At 29.5% G+C, this 15581-nt stretch overlaps 1 protein-coding gene across 1 annotated transcript; it reads left to right on the forward strand.

Moving 5' to 3' along the window:
- The first annotated feature begins 4434 nt into the window (after positions 1-4434).
- LOC8278580 (palmitoyl-acyl carrier protein thioesterase, chloroplastic) lies at positions 4435-9692 on the forward strand. The gene is given in 7 exon segments (NM_001323748.1): positions 4435-4522; positions 5379-5985; positions 6108-6241; positions 7256-7369; positions 7458-7629; positions 7713-7781; positions 8872-9692. Coding segments are annotated over 6 exon segments (1260 nt in total). The 5' UTR covers positions 4435-4522; positions 5379-5484; the 3' UTR covers positions 9142-9692.
- The last annotated feature ends 5889 nt before the right edge of the window (positions 9693-15581 follow it).

The raw sequence follows: 15581 nt of genomic DNA on the forward strand, positions 1-15581 counted from the left end.
TGTATCAACCATCTGTCACTAACTCTTTCATTCTAAAGACACATACACATTCATGTTGTTTTTGTGTATTAATTATTAGTATATGGTAGTAAAATATATGACAATGTACATACAAATCCAACCTTTTGGATTCATATACGTATGAATTCAGTGAAACCAACCTGTTAATTATGATTGAATTACAACCATCTTGGAAAATATAAGAAATTAGCTTTATATACCCAAAAAAGGTTGGGGGAAAATTATTGCAAAATGCAATAGTGATAACAAGGTTTCTAACAAATCCTTTTATTATTAAAATAATTAATATGTCATGCCTTTTGTTATTATTATAAAATATAATGCTTGTATAATGTGGACTATCAAATTTAAAATTCGTAATTAAGATTTATTAACCATTCGTTTCTAACATTTAAATTTAATTTTTAAATCATTTGATATTATCGTAACAGTACCGTCATGCAATGTGCATGCCTTATTGCCTTATTTGCGTTACTATATCAGGAAGCTAAAAGTTAAATTTAAACTTCTGAAAAAATTTGAAATATTTATTTAAAAACAAAAGTGTGTTAAAACAGTAGCAAGAGATCCAAAAATATATTCTAGAGTTTTAATTTCAATAATTTCAGAATTTTTTTGCAAAACACATATCGGGTTTAATATATTATAATAAAACCCGAGTTTAATATTAAATTATATATTAGATAGAATATTTAATTTATGAAATCATGTGGTTTTTATACTATTCAAAATGGTAATGTGGAAGCCCCTCTTCATTGCGGGTTGATATGTCATGAGATACTGAATGAATCCATTTGTACGAAAGCATTGTGCATGAAATGGTAGCCACAAGTTTTATCGATGATGGTGCATGCTATAAACACACGTTTACCACACGATTCAATATGAAATTCGATATTTGAGTTCAAAGAATCCCATTCTAAATATTATTTCAAATCACAAATTAAGTTATTAGTGATATTCCAACAAATTGTATGTTGAGATATAGGTTATTTACAATGAAATTCACTACTCTATCATAGAAAATGTTTATGCCAAACTCAAATTTAGGGTCCCATTCTAGAAATAGAATTCTATTCCTTATTCCAAACTGTAGTAAGCATATAATTATCTATTATTATTATCTCAAAATAAATAAATAATCAACTTTTCCAATCCCAGTGACCCATGAATTATATATTCTTAAGATAGCTTTCTCTATACAAATTGGTTAGTATGAATATATATATATATATATATATATATATATATATATATATATATATATATATATATATATATATATATATAGACTATAATTAGAAAAACTTAAATTCGAATTTCACAAATTTAAAAACAATTTCAATACCACTTAATTTAAACTTATGAATTTTCAGCCTATCTTTCAAATATGAAAATGTTATAACACCAAATAGCTTTTAGCATGAACTATTACTTTTAATCACAATCTTAAATTAAGAGGCCCTTTCTATAAATTCAAAAAAGTAATATAAAAATGTAAAGCCATTAAAATGTATAATAACCTAAAACAATAGTGCTAATAAGATAATAGTATGACTGATAATTTCATTTGTAGAAATTATAAGAGTTTAAAAATTAAGTTTTTAGTCATTTTTTATTAAAATAATAAAAATATATATTAAGTAAATAAATAAATATCTCTTATCATATAATCTAGGGCTCATTGTATTCGAAATAAATAAAAAAATATAGAAAAAAGATTAAAATAAAAAATAAAAGAACACGAGCAATTCAAACTCTGTATATATTTATATTTTACAGGTTGTATCTGCTTAAAAGTCCCTAATTGCCAATTTAATGCCTGGGCCTACATAAAAAGGTAACGCATTTAAACGCCTTTTTTTTTTTGATAGAACAAATTTAACGCCCTGTTAACGGTTCCTTCTCTCAACTGTTTATCGCAATTACAAATCCATCCTTTTCCATCTCCAACAATAACAGTAATGCCACTAGGCTTATCAAGACTAGGAACTCCATGGAAGCCTCTAGATTTAAAAGTCTGATCAAAGCTTCTCAACTTAAAAAAAAAAAAAAACTATTAGTCAAACGCCACACAGGACAAAAATATTAGCTAACCTTCCAATGCTCTAATATAATACTAAAATACATTTCTCTTTTTATTTTATATTTTATTTTTCGTTTTTATATTAAACTAATACTTTTACATTTCTTTAAAGATCTAAAATTGTAATCTGAGTCAAAATATGGAGGAGCATGGCCTAAGCATGAAGGCCACAGTCACAATAATTTTGTTTTTTATTTTTTATTCTTTTTCTTAGGTGATCCAAACGCGAGAATTTGATCCCGACTTGACGAGTCAAAACCATACAACTGAATGCAGAAGTTACTCACTTTACTCCTAGAAATGCTATATCGTACCTCCATAGATTATATTTATATAAATAAATAATTCAAAATATTATTTAAATTGAAATATATATATATTATTTGTTATCGATATAAACTGTGGATGATAATTAATATCCTTTTAAAAGTCAAATATATATGGAAAATAATTTCAGTGATTTTATTTTTATCAACTGAAGAAAATAAATTTCCTATTATATAAAAAATAAATTAAATAATTAATATTCAGCATAGAATCTAAACAGCTCAAGTCCCAAAAATAAAAATGGGTTTGCTCTTGTTTTTCCCTGGCTGTTTTCTTCTTTCTTTGTTTGTTTTTTAAGGAGGAAAAAAGACAGTTGAACTACTACTTTCCTGTTTGCTTGGAGGTGGACTCTAATTTTGGTCAAAATCAAAATTAAGCTATTTTGGTAGGTAACTTCGTGGGTATTTCTCAAGGAAAATAGCAAAGTTCTCTTTGAATTTGACAGCCATCGCATCCGGTGGGGCATAAAGCTGTGGTTCTCTGCTCCCTTCTTTTCTTACTAATATTTTATTCTTAACTTTATCTATAATTAATAAACTTCATAAATTATCTGAAACTTAAATTCGTCATTTTATTAAGTGACAATTAAAAATTATGAAAAATATCGATACTCTTTCTATTACCCTTGAATGTAAATGTAACTATATGAGTTAATGCTACTTAGATCTTTGAACTGTATATCAATCCCTGTAGAGATAATATATAGTCTTAAAATAAAAAATAAAAAATCAAATTAAATAATCACAGGTTTAGTCAATCGATAAATAAATAAACATTCACAAATTTAATCTGAAAACTGAAATATATCTCAATTTAAATTAGTACTAAGATTTCAAAATTGGATTAATCTTTTTTTTTTTTAAATAGTAATAAAGGAAAATAAAACAAGAAAGAAATAAACAATTCTCACTGTTCAGCAAGTAAGCTGCTACTCTGAGTTCAACTCCTTGGAACCATCGCAATAGATCACCCTGTCTGCTGTGGTAGCACCATCAAATCTTATTGATGCTGTAATCTTTGGACTAGAGTAACATTGGTGTTATCACCGAGTAAAATAACTGATGATTTCATACTACTTTTCATATCAAAAGGAAAAATTAGCATAATCATATTATTTGATTAGTAATTAGTTTATAGTAAACCAAATGAAATTTATTTTATTATTACTTGAAGATAAATTTTAATTTAATGGAAGCAATTTAATTATTTTTACTGTTCCTTAAAGTGTTTGTAAGGAGAGAAGAACAATAGAGTCTACAGTAATAGTTAAAGCGCAAGGACATGAGGTTGTTTTTAACATGATGTGAATTGTGGCAACTTATATAAGTACACAGTTCAATTAGTTGATTATTAATTATACAAATCTTCTGCTTCTGCAAATGTTAAAGCAAAATAAGAAAAAGAAATGGACATTGCTATTTGTACCGGAAAAAAAAAAAAGAAAAAGTAAATACCTAAATCCACGAGGACGCGGTTTCGCAAAGAATAACAGACAGAATCTGCCAACAAAATTTGTAGCAATCTTAAATAAGCGTTGAGCAACAAATTACTGATTTTAAGGATTTATTAACAAAAAAAAGAAAAAAGAAAATGAGAGAGAGGTGGCAAAAGCGTAAATAAGAGAAGGGATATGGAAGTTTGAACAAAGAGGCGGGAGGGAGGGGCCAGGTGGACACTATATAACCCAGTCGTTCCACTCCACAAATCCCTACCATTCGCTCACTCGCTCTCTCTCTCTCTCTCTTTTTCTCTCTCGTTTTTTGGCTTTTGGAAAAGCAGCAAACTTTAAAAAAAAAGCACTGTCCAAATAAAAAAAATTAGAAAAAAAAAAAGAATTTTAGGAAAAGGGAAGGTAACGGAAAAAGAAAAAGGAGGAGGTTCTTCAGTCAATCGCCCTAGCAGGAGAATTAGAAGAGAAACGGGAAAACGGGGCTTGCAGACTCGAAATGACGCATTAGCCCCTTTTATTTCTTTTAAGGAAAAAAAAAAAAAGAGAAAAGAAAAGAAAAGAAAAGAAATTCTCGCGTTTGTTGAGCTGCTTTCCTTCCTTCCTTCCTCTCTCGCTCTCCGCTGGCTGGCTGGCTGTAGGTGAGATATGGAGTTTTACGGAGATCTATTTTTGTGTGTATGTGCGTGTGTGTTTATATATTTGTTTTCCTTCTTATTTTCTTCTCTTTGCATTTTCTCTTTTGATATGCTTTGAGTCTGTTTGGACGCTGCGAAAGTTTTTGAGGTAATGAGGTGCTCAACTGTGTAAAACTTGTGCAATTTTGGCCTTAATTGACCGAAATGAACCTGTTTAGGTTAGGTCGACTGGAGAGATCTGAGATTTGTTGTTTTAAACCTTTTCTTTTAATTCATTTCTCACGGACCAAACACTGCATGGATCCTCTCTCTCTATCTCTAGCTCGTTCTTTTCTGTTTGAAAATAGAACGTGTGTTTTGCTGTTTTGGAAAAGAAACGTATATTTTGCTTTTCACAAGAAATGTTATTCATTTTATTTTTCTTTTCCGAAAATCTGTGGTTATATGATCAGATCAGATCTGCTCTGTTTTTCTTTTTCCTGTAGCTACGTTTTGGTATCTTTTGTTTTTTTTTTTCTCTCCTTCTGCTGACAATGCGTGCAAACTCTCAACTTTGTTTGGCCTTTTGAACTGTACTAAAGTTTTCTTCCTTCTATTTTATTATTTTGATTTTTTTTAATCAGAAAATGTGCTACAGTTGAAGTTTCTTTTTTATTCCATCAGCCACAATTTTTTTTTAATTAGTTATTTAGTTTTGTTTGTTTGGTTATCTCTCTGTTATTCATGATTGAGAAACTTGATTCCAGTGTTTGGACGTTTTGCTTTATCGGCAAGATTTGTGATTGATTATGACATATTTTTTTCATTTGATCATTTAACAGTAGATTTCTGATTAATTATGTTATGTTTTATTGTGCAGAAGTATGCTGGAGTAAATTTGTGCGACATACAGAAGATTCTAAAACCTGCTTGTTCAATTTTGTGAATTCCAAAAGTTGCCTATTTATCGATTGTCCAATTACATCATGGTTGCTACTGCGGCTGCTGCTACTTCCTCTTTCTTTCCAGTTCCTTCTCAATCTGCGGATGCTAATTTCGATAAGGCACCTGCAAGCTTAGGTGGAATCAAATTAAAATCTACCTCTTGCTCTCGGGGTTTACAGGTTAAGGCAAATGCGCAAGCCCCTCCCAAGATAAACGGATCCTCGGTAGGATTCACAACATCTGTGGAAACTGTGAAGAATGACGGTGACATGCCATTACCACCACCCCCTAGGACTTTTATCAACCAATTACCTGATTGGAGCATGCTTCTTGCTGCTATTACAACTATCTTTTTGGCTGCTGAAAAGCAGTGGATGATGCTTGACTGGAAACCAAGGCGGCCTGACATGCTTATCGACCCGTTTGGTATAGGTAGAATTGTTCAGGATGGTCTTATTTTTCGCCAGAACTTCTCCATAAGATCATATGAAATTGGTGCTGATCGTACAGCGTCCATAGAGACATTAATGAATCATTTACAAGTATGGTCATATATTTAATTTTGTTCTTCTACTTAGGGATACAATGCTGTCAACATTACATAGTCAGAATATTTGTTTACTATTCTCACAATTTCTTTTTCCTTTCATTTCTTTGATTGCAGGAAACGGCCCTCAATCATGTTAAGACTGCTGGACTTCTTGGGGATGGATTTGGTTCAACCCCAGAGATGAGCAAAAGGAACCTCATATGGGTGGTTACTCGGATGCAGGTTCTGGTGGATCGTTACCCAACATGGTAAACGGCCTATAGCCCATTATACAGTCTTTTCAATTCAGTGAATAAATTTGTGATCATATATGTTTTACCATTTGGATTTGATGTTTCTGCATTTTGTCTTCAAATTCAAGTTTGGTCTCACATATGAAATTCTTTGGGGTCTTGTTCTTCATTCCACTACTACTGCCCTCTTCTCTAGTGTTTGAATCCAAAACCTCCAAGTCGGATCTGAATTTTTAAGTTAGGCTAGTCTCGTGCTCATGTTGTACACAGCTCCACATGTGATTACTTGCTGTTAGTTTAGTTTGATTGATATAGAGAGCTGTAGTTTGCATGTAAAAAGCTTGAGGCCCATCATAGTGTTATTATCATGCTTCTTTTAGGATTGGACCAACAATGCATGCTCATGCTTATTAGCTAATACTCTTATTACTAGGTGAGATGTTATATGATTTGATTTGCAGCTATTTTCAAACGCTACTGTTCCACATTTTGTGATTTGGAGTGAAAGATGGATTTAACATATAATTTTTGTGCATAATATCTTTTGCAGTCTTTAGTTTTCTGGAGCCTATATCTTTAGTTTTTGATTTCATATAGCTTTTTCTTCAAAATTTGTCTGCAGCTGCACTTAGCACTTGTGCAGAGAAATGGTCAATGATGGCTTTAGCAGTTTAATTAGTGTTTAAATGCTTGAGGCTAGGTAAAACATTGAGAAACTGCCATTAAAGGTACAGCTAAGACAAGACATGCATTAAGGTGTAGCATGCAATTCAGTTACTCATGGTTGTTCTGTGACTGAACCTTTGGTTGCTTTCAAAGCGTTAATATGTTTTGAATTAATCATAGATGGCATTTCAACTATATAAGCATTAGATATTTGCTAAGCTGTCTTTCCAGCTTTAAGCATGAACTTGGCATGATTGCTATAGGTGCATTTTGAGCTTGGTGCTTTGCATTGTGGTGAGGATTATGGAATAGATAATTTTTACATGATGACCCAAGATTGATTGGCTGAAATATGTTCTACAGGGGTGATGTTGTTCAAGTAGATACTTGGGTGAGTAAATCAGGAAAGAATGGCATGCGGCGTGATTGGTGCGTCCGTGATAGTAGAACTGGTGAACCTTTAACGAGAGCATCCAGGTAAAATTATTCCTTTCTTAGTGTTTTTCGATTGTTTTCCAAAATCTGATAACTAATTTACTTGGAACATTTCTTTTGATAATGGCAGCGTGTGGGTGATGATGAATAAACTGACTAGGAGGTTATCTAAAATTCCCGAAGAAGTTCGAGGAGAAATAGAGCCTTATTTTCTGAATTCTGATCCTATTGTGGATGAGGATAGCAGAAAACTGCCAAAGCTTGATGATAGCAATGCGGACTATGTCCGCAAAGGTCTAACTGTGAGTGAGCTTAATGAAAGTCTCAAGTTTGTAACTATTGCTCACAAGATATTCTCATTGGATATTTACTATCTGATTTGCAGCCTAGATGGAGTGATCTAGATATCAACCAACATGTTAACAATGTGAAATACATTGGCTGGATTCTTGAGGTATATTCATTATCTTAGTTGCATTAGTAAAGTATTTGTAGGCATGAAACCCTGATTAGTCTTAAAAGGCCAGTGGCAAAAAATCCTGTCTGGATTGCTTAATTCGAATGTGATTCAATCAAAACTAACACACTTTCTCAAATTTTAGACATAGCAAAAATCACAGAAGCTTGTGTTAACTAGTATCCTTGAGTCATTAAATATTTCTTGTCATTTTGCTGGTATAGTGTCTGCTAAATTTGTGGTCAACCATATTATATAATTTTTAAGAGGATAATCTATTGTAATTCTATACCTATATGTTTTAAACAATTATTTGTATTTCATAGCAAATGGCAAATTTATAATTAGGAAAAAGATTGAGGATGATTGCTGTCATCTCAAGCAAAGCTCTCTTTATAAGAAATTTTTTCATCCAGCTAGCTGTTATACTTTCTCAACAACTTTTCTACCCTTAATTTTTTCTAGTCAGCTGAAATAGTCAATTGCTTGATCACTAATTAACAGCTGGTTGGATAAGATAAATATTGTCTCTTTCCACAATGAGTGTCTCATAATACAAGCCACACAATTATGTTTCCTTTAATTGTCCTCTCTTTAACAGCTTAGCTGGACTTATTATTGGAAAGTAGAAAACCTGTTGTCAACCCACGTGGTTGTGCTGTTCTAAAGATTTGTACTTTTTGGCCTAGCCTTGATTAGAATATGCAATCAGGGGTGGTGACTCTGCCTCAGTTCAAACTAAATCTTGTTTGACCACGGGCATCTGATTGGATTTTATATTTCTGAAATGTAACATGTTTTGTGTTTCATTTCAGCATCTGTGATATGCTAAATGTCTCTGATGCAATGATGTGCCGTTATGAAGATTTTAGGACTCTTTACCAATATGGATTCGGTGAAATTAGTAGAGTAGAGTGTAACATAAATGAATAACTAGGTATCCTATTGTACCTAACTGTGATTGATCACGTACCTATGATAATGATAGTGGGAACACTATGCCCAATGTTTCACTGCACGCTTCTCTCTCTCTCTCTCTCTCTCTCAATTTGAATGATTATATCATTCCGTGGTGTATTTTTTGCAGAGTGCTCCACTGCCAATACTGGAGAGTCATGAACTCTCTGCCATTACTCTGGAGTATAGGAGGGAGTGCGGGAGGGACAGTGTACTGCAGTCTCTGACTGCTGTATCCGGCAATGGTATTGGAAATTTGGGAAATGCTGGTGATATTGAGTGCCAGCACTTGCTTCGACTTGAGGATGGGGCTGAGATAGTGAGGGGAAGGACTGAGTGGAGGCCAAAGTACAGCAGCAACTTTGGTATTATGGGTCAGATTCCAGTCGAAAGTGCTTAAGAGTTGCTGTCTTTGTCGACTGGAGTGGCATTAGTCTCCTCCTAATGTCACAACTCACAAAGCCTTTGTAGAAATCCTCCTTCGTTCAGTTATTGGAGTTATATATGTTTCTTTTTTTTTTTTTTGATATATATATATTTATATATTCTTTTTCTCATTTCATGGAAAAGGGGAAGTTGTAAGCTCGTGTAATTAAGTTGCTGAACTCTTTATCTCTCACTTTCACTCTCTTTCTCTCTCCTTTGAAGTGGCTCTGCTTTTGGAACCTGAAAGAGTCAAATTTGTCATGGGAGAAGCTCTCTCTCTCTCTCTCTCTCTCTCTCTCTTGCTTGCCAACAGCCTGTTCAACTTGGTTGGTGTTAGCATGTTCCGACATGGCCCCTACTCCCGATTGTCTGGATGCTTCAGAATTATGGCCTTCATTAGGGGGAACACATGTATATTTGCGGCATTCTTTTATTACTTTTTTATCCCTTGTTAATTTAGGAATCGACAGAAAACTGGATTTGATGGTTCATTTATTATTTTTGAGTAGTAGTTATTATCATTGACTTGTCATCCTTTAAACATTTTTTTCTTTTGTTCTGGTTTGGTTCTCTATCATGTGCTCCAGTCTGTCCCACGTGAGCTTATCTATCCATGCAAGTGTGGATTCTGCATTCCAGAATTCCCTTTCTGCGACCCCTAATTGATGGTATGCGGATGTGATCGCTAACCTCCAACGCTTTCGGTCTTCTTATTGAGCGTCCGTATCAATCATTAGTGGAATAACAATGAATCCAAGCAGTGGCAAATCTCTCATCTTTTCCACAGATGAAAGAATCATGAGCATAGGCTTTCCTTAGCTGGTTGAAAAACGAAAAATCGAATTTCTAGCTCTTTATATTCTATAATTCTTAAAATGTTTGAAGATGAGAAATTAGTGTTCATATAAAATATCAATCTTTAATTGACTCATAGATAAAGTGTACTATTATTTCATATAAAAAAAGAAAAATATAAAAGATATTTATTTATTTTATTTATTATCAAATTTACAGTATTTTTCTTATTTTTTAATTTTTACTGTGTTAAAATATTAAAAATATATTTTTAAAAATTACAGTTCTAATTTTTTTTATATTATACTTATATAATATAATTAAAATATAAGTATGCTAGGGAATATATATATATATATATATATATATATATATATATATATATATATCGAAAAATCGAATTTCTAGCTCTTTATATTCTATAATTCTTAAAATGTTTGAAGATGAGAAATTAGTGTTCATATAAAATATCAATCTTTAATTGACTCATGGATAAAGGGTACTATTATTTCATATAAAAAAGAAAAATATAAAAGATATTTATTTATTTTATTTATTATCAAATTTACAGTATTTTTCTTATTTTTTTTAATTTTTACTGTGTTAAAATATTAAAAATATATTTTTAAAAATTACAGTTCTAATTTTTTATATTATACTTATATAATATAATTAAAATATAAGTATGCTAGGGAATATATATATATATATATATATATATATATATATATATATAATGGCCGAAATATATCATTACGATCTCTTTTTATACTGCTAGGAATGCTTAATGTCACTTCACCAACTGGCGTTACTGGCGTTTTCGTATCTCTTAATGTGGTCAAATTAGATGTCTCTTAGTAGAGAAGCTTACATCTATTCACAAATATCTTATATTTTCCAATTGATATTAATTCTAATATATAGTTTTGACTTTTTTAGCTCAGCACCATAAATTAACATTAGTTCTATTTTTTTGTTCTTCAGTCAAATTATCAGTCAAGTTTACTGACGTCGTAACAAAAAAATTGACTCATCATGAGAGTTGTTCATCTATTTTATTACTAAAATATTATCATTGAAGCACGTAATTTTAATTTTTTTAATTTTAGAGTTGTATTAATATTTTTAATAATTAAATTATTAAATCAAATCTTTTTTTATTTATTGTTGTCGGAATTCACACAACATCAATTTTAACTGATAATTTCACCGAATACTAAAATTTAAATTAAAATTAAAAGTTTAAACCTACAACAAAGTAAAAGATTCTTTTAGCAATTAAGAAATTAAAAAAAAATACAAATTAGCGAGTATTATAAATGTGAGTAGAAATTGAGTTTATACGTCTAACTCGAATAGTACTTCACTTTTAACATGAAAAGTATTGAATTCAAATTCTTACTATTTAAAATGTCATGAGTGAGATGAGAAATTAGACGTTGGCTCGGCTTGCTATCTTTTCATGTCATATTATATTATCTTAATAAATTTGTTAATATTATATATTAAATTCCTATTGTAATTTGTAAATAATATATTTTTTTGTCATTTTACTACTATTTTTATTAATTTTGTTTTTAAGTTAAAATTAAAAATTGACATACTTTCCAATTTGACTAAATGAAAACCATTGTTTACCCTCTGAGGTTTTATTAGCCTCTTACTTTATAATGTTTACTAAATCATCCATGTAATTTGTAATAGTTTTTCATTTCCCTTCTATTAGACTTTTTCTTAGTTTTCATCCATTTTTGTCTAAACCTCACTCTTTCATTTTAGTCGACATAATTTTTTATCTTTAAATTTTTAAGATCTTAATGTTGTAATATAAATTCTTCAAATATAATGATTTCATGAACATTTTTCTACTAACATGTTAAAAACCTATTTGGAATTATAAATAATAATTTTAGTAATTGCTTTTAAGTTCATATTTGAAGCATATTAGTACGAAAATTGCTAATTTACATTGTTTTGATTATTTCTATAAATTTAAGTTATAAAATTTAGTACAATGCAATATAATTATCTAATTATTTTATTAACAATATTAATTGAAGTTTTATAAATTTTCTTTTTAAAAAAATCATCTTTTAACAAAAAGACTATTAAAAGAGGAAATATTGTATTATTACAAACTACAAAGGGTGATTTAGTTAAATAGATTGTGGAAACCAGTTCAATATGACAAACCTCAAGGGTAAAATTAAAAATAATATATTAGTTTTGTTTCTTTCATCTTAACTAATAGAAAATTAATATGAAAAAAAAAACTAATAGACCGAAAAACTAATATATTATTGCAGACTACAAAAGGAATTTGGTATAATATTCAAGATTGAGGTACTATCAAAGGTAAATACCCCATATTATAATTCAAAAAAAATTTCATCAAATTTTAATAAATGTATACTCAATGTGATATATACAATTTGCTTGAGATCTTATTCTATTAATTAAATTTCTTTGTTAAGTAAATAGCTTAATTTATAGATTTTTAAAATAACGCAGCTTGCTTACAACATCCTAACAAGCTCTTAAGTTATGCTCTTTTTTTAATAGGATTATATGCAAAGATTTAACTTTCAAGGGATTCTCTAATTCATTCTTCTTTTCTAAAATAATTTAAGAGCTTCATTCTCTCTTCTCGAATTCAATAAGAGAGAAAGCAGCTCTTAAAAATATTATATTATTTTTTTTTATTTTTTCTTTAAGAGTCACATTCTCTTTCTTTTTATTTTATTAATAAAAAGTTAACTAGAAAGTAAAATAGAAAGAACTGTTGTAATACATATATATCTCAAAACGAATTAGAATATAGAGTTGATTGTTTACAATTTACTCCATCCATTCCATTATAAATGTTACTATTTAATAATTTACTTAGATTAAGAAAGTATTTAGTATAGTTAATTATAGGAGAAAATTAGCTAAATTATACTAATTTATCCTTCTATAAATATTTTAAAATAATAATAAAATAAAAAAATTATTATTATTTGAATATATAAAAGCGACAGATAATTAAAAATTAATTTAAAATAATAACTATAATAAATTAAAAAATAATAAAAAGACATATAAGAAGTATTGCCATTACATCTAAAAATAGACTAATTATAAACATTAGGGGCACAAGGGCACCTTTTCCTCATTTATAATAGTTCGGGTTTGCAGCGAGGGAATCTGGACCGTCCATTCCAAAATAATAATAAAAAATGAAAGAAGAGTTTGATACCATGAAAATCAGTAAACGGACACGTGGTCGACAGCCCAGCATCTCTCACATGCTTGTCGGTGGAAGGCTATCAGCTGCTGAAAGTTCTTTTGCTTTCTCTTTTTTTTGTAATAATATACGATGTCTGTTTTATCCCTATAATTTATTAGGGATATGTTTAAAATCAAGTTAGGATATGTTTATTAGGAAGAAAAAGATGTTATCTCTAATACTTTGACTACTAAATACAAAATAAAATAGAAATGGAGTCATAGAATAGAATTAGACAATATTTTATTTCTTTATTCCTTTTCCTCTTCCCAAACATCCACTGAGGTTTACATTTGGGCTTTCTTCAATCTGCAAAGATTGAAACAAGAAAGTTTAAACCGAAGCCCGTAGTCAGTTCGACCCATCTTTTAAACGGGTCTGAGGAGTAGCAGCTTCCCATTATGGGACTTTCACACCTCAAACACCAAATTGAATATTCAAAATTGAAAAAAGATTTCATTTCTGTATATCAAATTTTGCCCTAATTAGGCTCTCTAATTTCACTAAAACTTGTCGTTCAATGCCTTATTGTTGCATCATATTCTTCAAGCCCTCGTTACAAAGAAATTTTAGTTATTTTGGATTTGTTAATAATTTTCAGAATTTTGTATTATTATATAGTTATGCTCTTTTATTTCATTGATGGGTTGGATTTCAATGAAATATATATAATTTATTTATAATTTTATATATTATTTATTTTTGAAAATCATGATTTTTTTTTCATTTTGATAAGTTAAAATAATTCATTTAAAATAATAAAATAATTTATTTAGAGAATAAAAAAGTAAAAGTGTATTTTCATCAATAATTCTTAAATTATAATTGGTAATATCTTCAATAATATAAAACTTAAATCGTGTAAGTGCAGTTCAGTAACTTATTTATATTAGCTATGTCCATTTCACTTATTAAATTACTCACATATTATAATACAAGAAAATTCTATGCTTATCTTATTTTTATTTTAACCTACCAATAAGATAACAGCAACTTATATATATACTTTTTTAAAAATTAGTAATTTCTAATTACTGGTTACTAATTAAAATAAGGTTTAATATTTCTCTATAAATTTGTCAATTTTTCGTAAACTATTAAATTCTGTAAAAGTAATAATTTTTTTATAATATCATCCATTTTTTCACAATTAGTAACATTTATGAAAAAAAAAATAAAGAGAATTGTCATTTTTTATAAAATATTAATTAATTTTATAATTATAAAATTATAGAGAGTTCAACAGGTTGCAAGTCATCTTTTCTGGTAAAATTTAAAGGATAAGATTTAAGATAACTAAGAATTAACGGTGTTTTATACAAAATAAGACTACATTATTTCAACAAAGTCACTCTAAAAAACACCAATAATACAAATAGGAACTACTCCAGCTTAAGTAACTTGCTATAGCAAATTAAAATTTACTTAATTTTTGCTATTCTAATAGCAAGTCAATCTTTTTTTAAGTGGATAATATACTTAGGTGCCGTAGGGAAAAAGGCCTGCAGTATATATAAATATGTACATTTTGATATAATTCTGTTAGCCTAAATTCCTGTTTCCGCCAATGAGTACATATAAAAGAATCTATTCATAGGGAATAATATAAGCAATGCAAGTAAACAAATAAAAGTGCAACTTGGAGGGTCCAAATTGAAAATGGTAGGGTATCCATGCAATAATGCATAAAGAACAGTATTGTGTTACTTTTAACTTGAGTACCGGTCACCATGGCTAAAGATAAATTGACCCATTGAACCAAATTATACATTACATTCTGACTAATTAAATTAACTACGAAAAACCATGGTGTCAATGTTATGCAATTTTCATTATTAATTCTTCTACTTTTGGCTGCAACAAAATTAACATGTTATTATAGTTTAAAAAAGGAAAAGAAAAGAAAGGAAGATAAATATGTGCTACAGATTTCCAAGTGGGACAGACAGAAATGGTGATTATAGCCAATTATGTTTACACTCTAAAAAAGCTTAAAACTATGATTAACCCGTGACACTTTAGCAAATCTCATATGATCATTTATATGCATATACATGAATTGAATTGTTGATTGATTTTTAAAGGGCACGAGTGGTTGATTGGTGGCCGGTAAGATCCTTTAGAAACAAGGCAAATGGAGGACTCGAAGCTGCAATTATATGTATGTATGTATATAATTACATATAATTTCCAAAAAAGAATAAAAGATAATAATTGCTTTGAGTACACATGGTTTGGATAATTTTTTTCTTGAGGATAGCAATCTTAATTTAATTTAATTTAATTTTGGATCCAGTGATAGGAACATAATACAGCTATATTATATGAGCCTGCATATGCAGATATATGTT

Source organism: Ricinus communis, chromosome 3, assembly GCF_019578655.1.
Source record: "Ricinus communis isolate WT05 ecotype wild-type chromosome 3, ASM1957865v1, whole genome shotgun sequence".
NCBI classification, from domain to species: domain Eukaryota; kingdom Viridiplantae; phylum Streptophyta; class Magnoliopsida; order Malpighiales; family Euphorbiaceae; genus Ricinus; species Ricinus communis.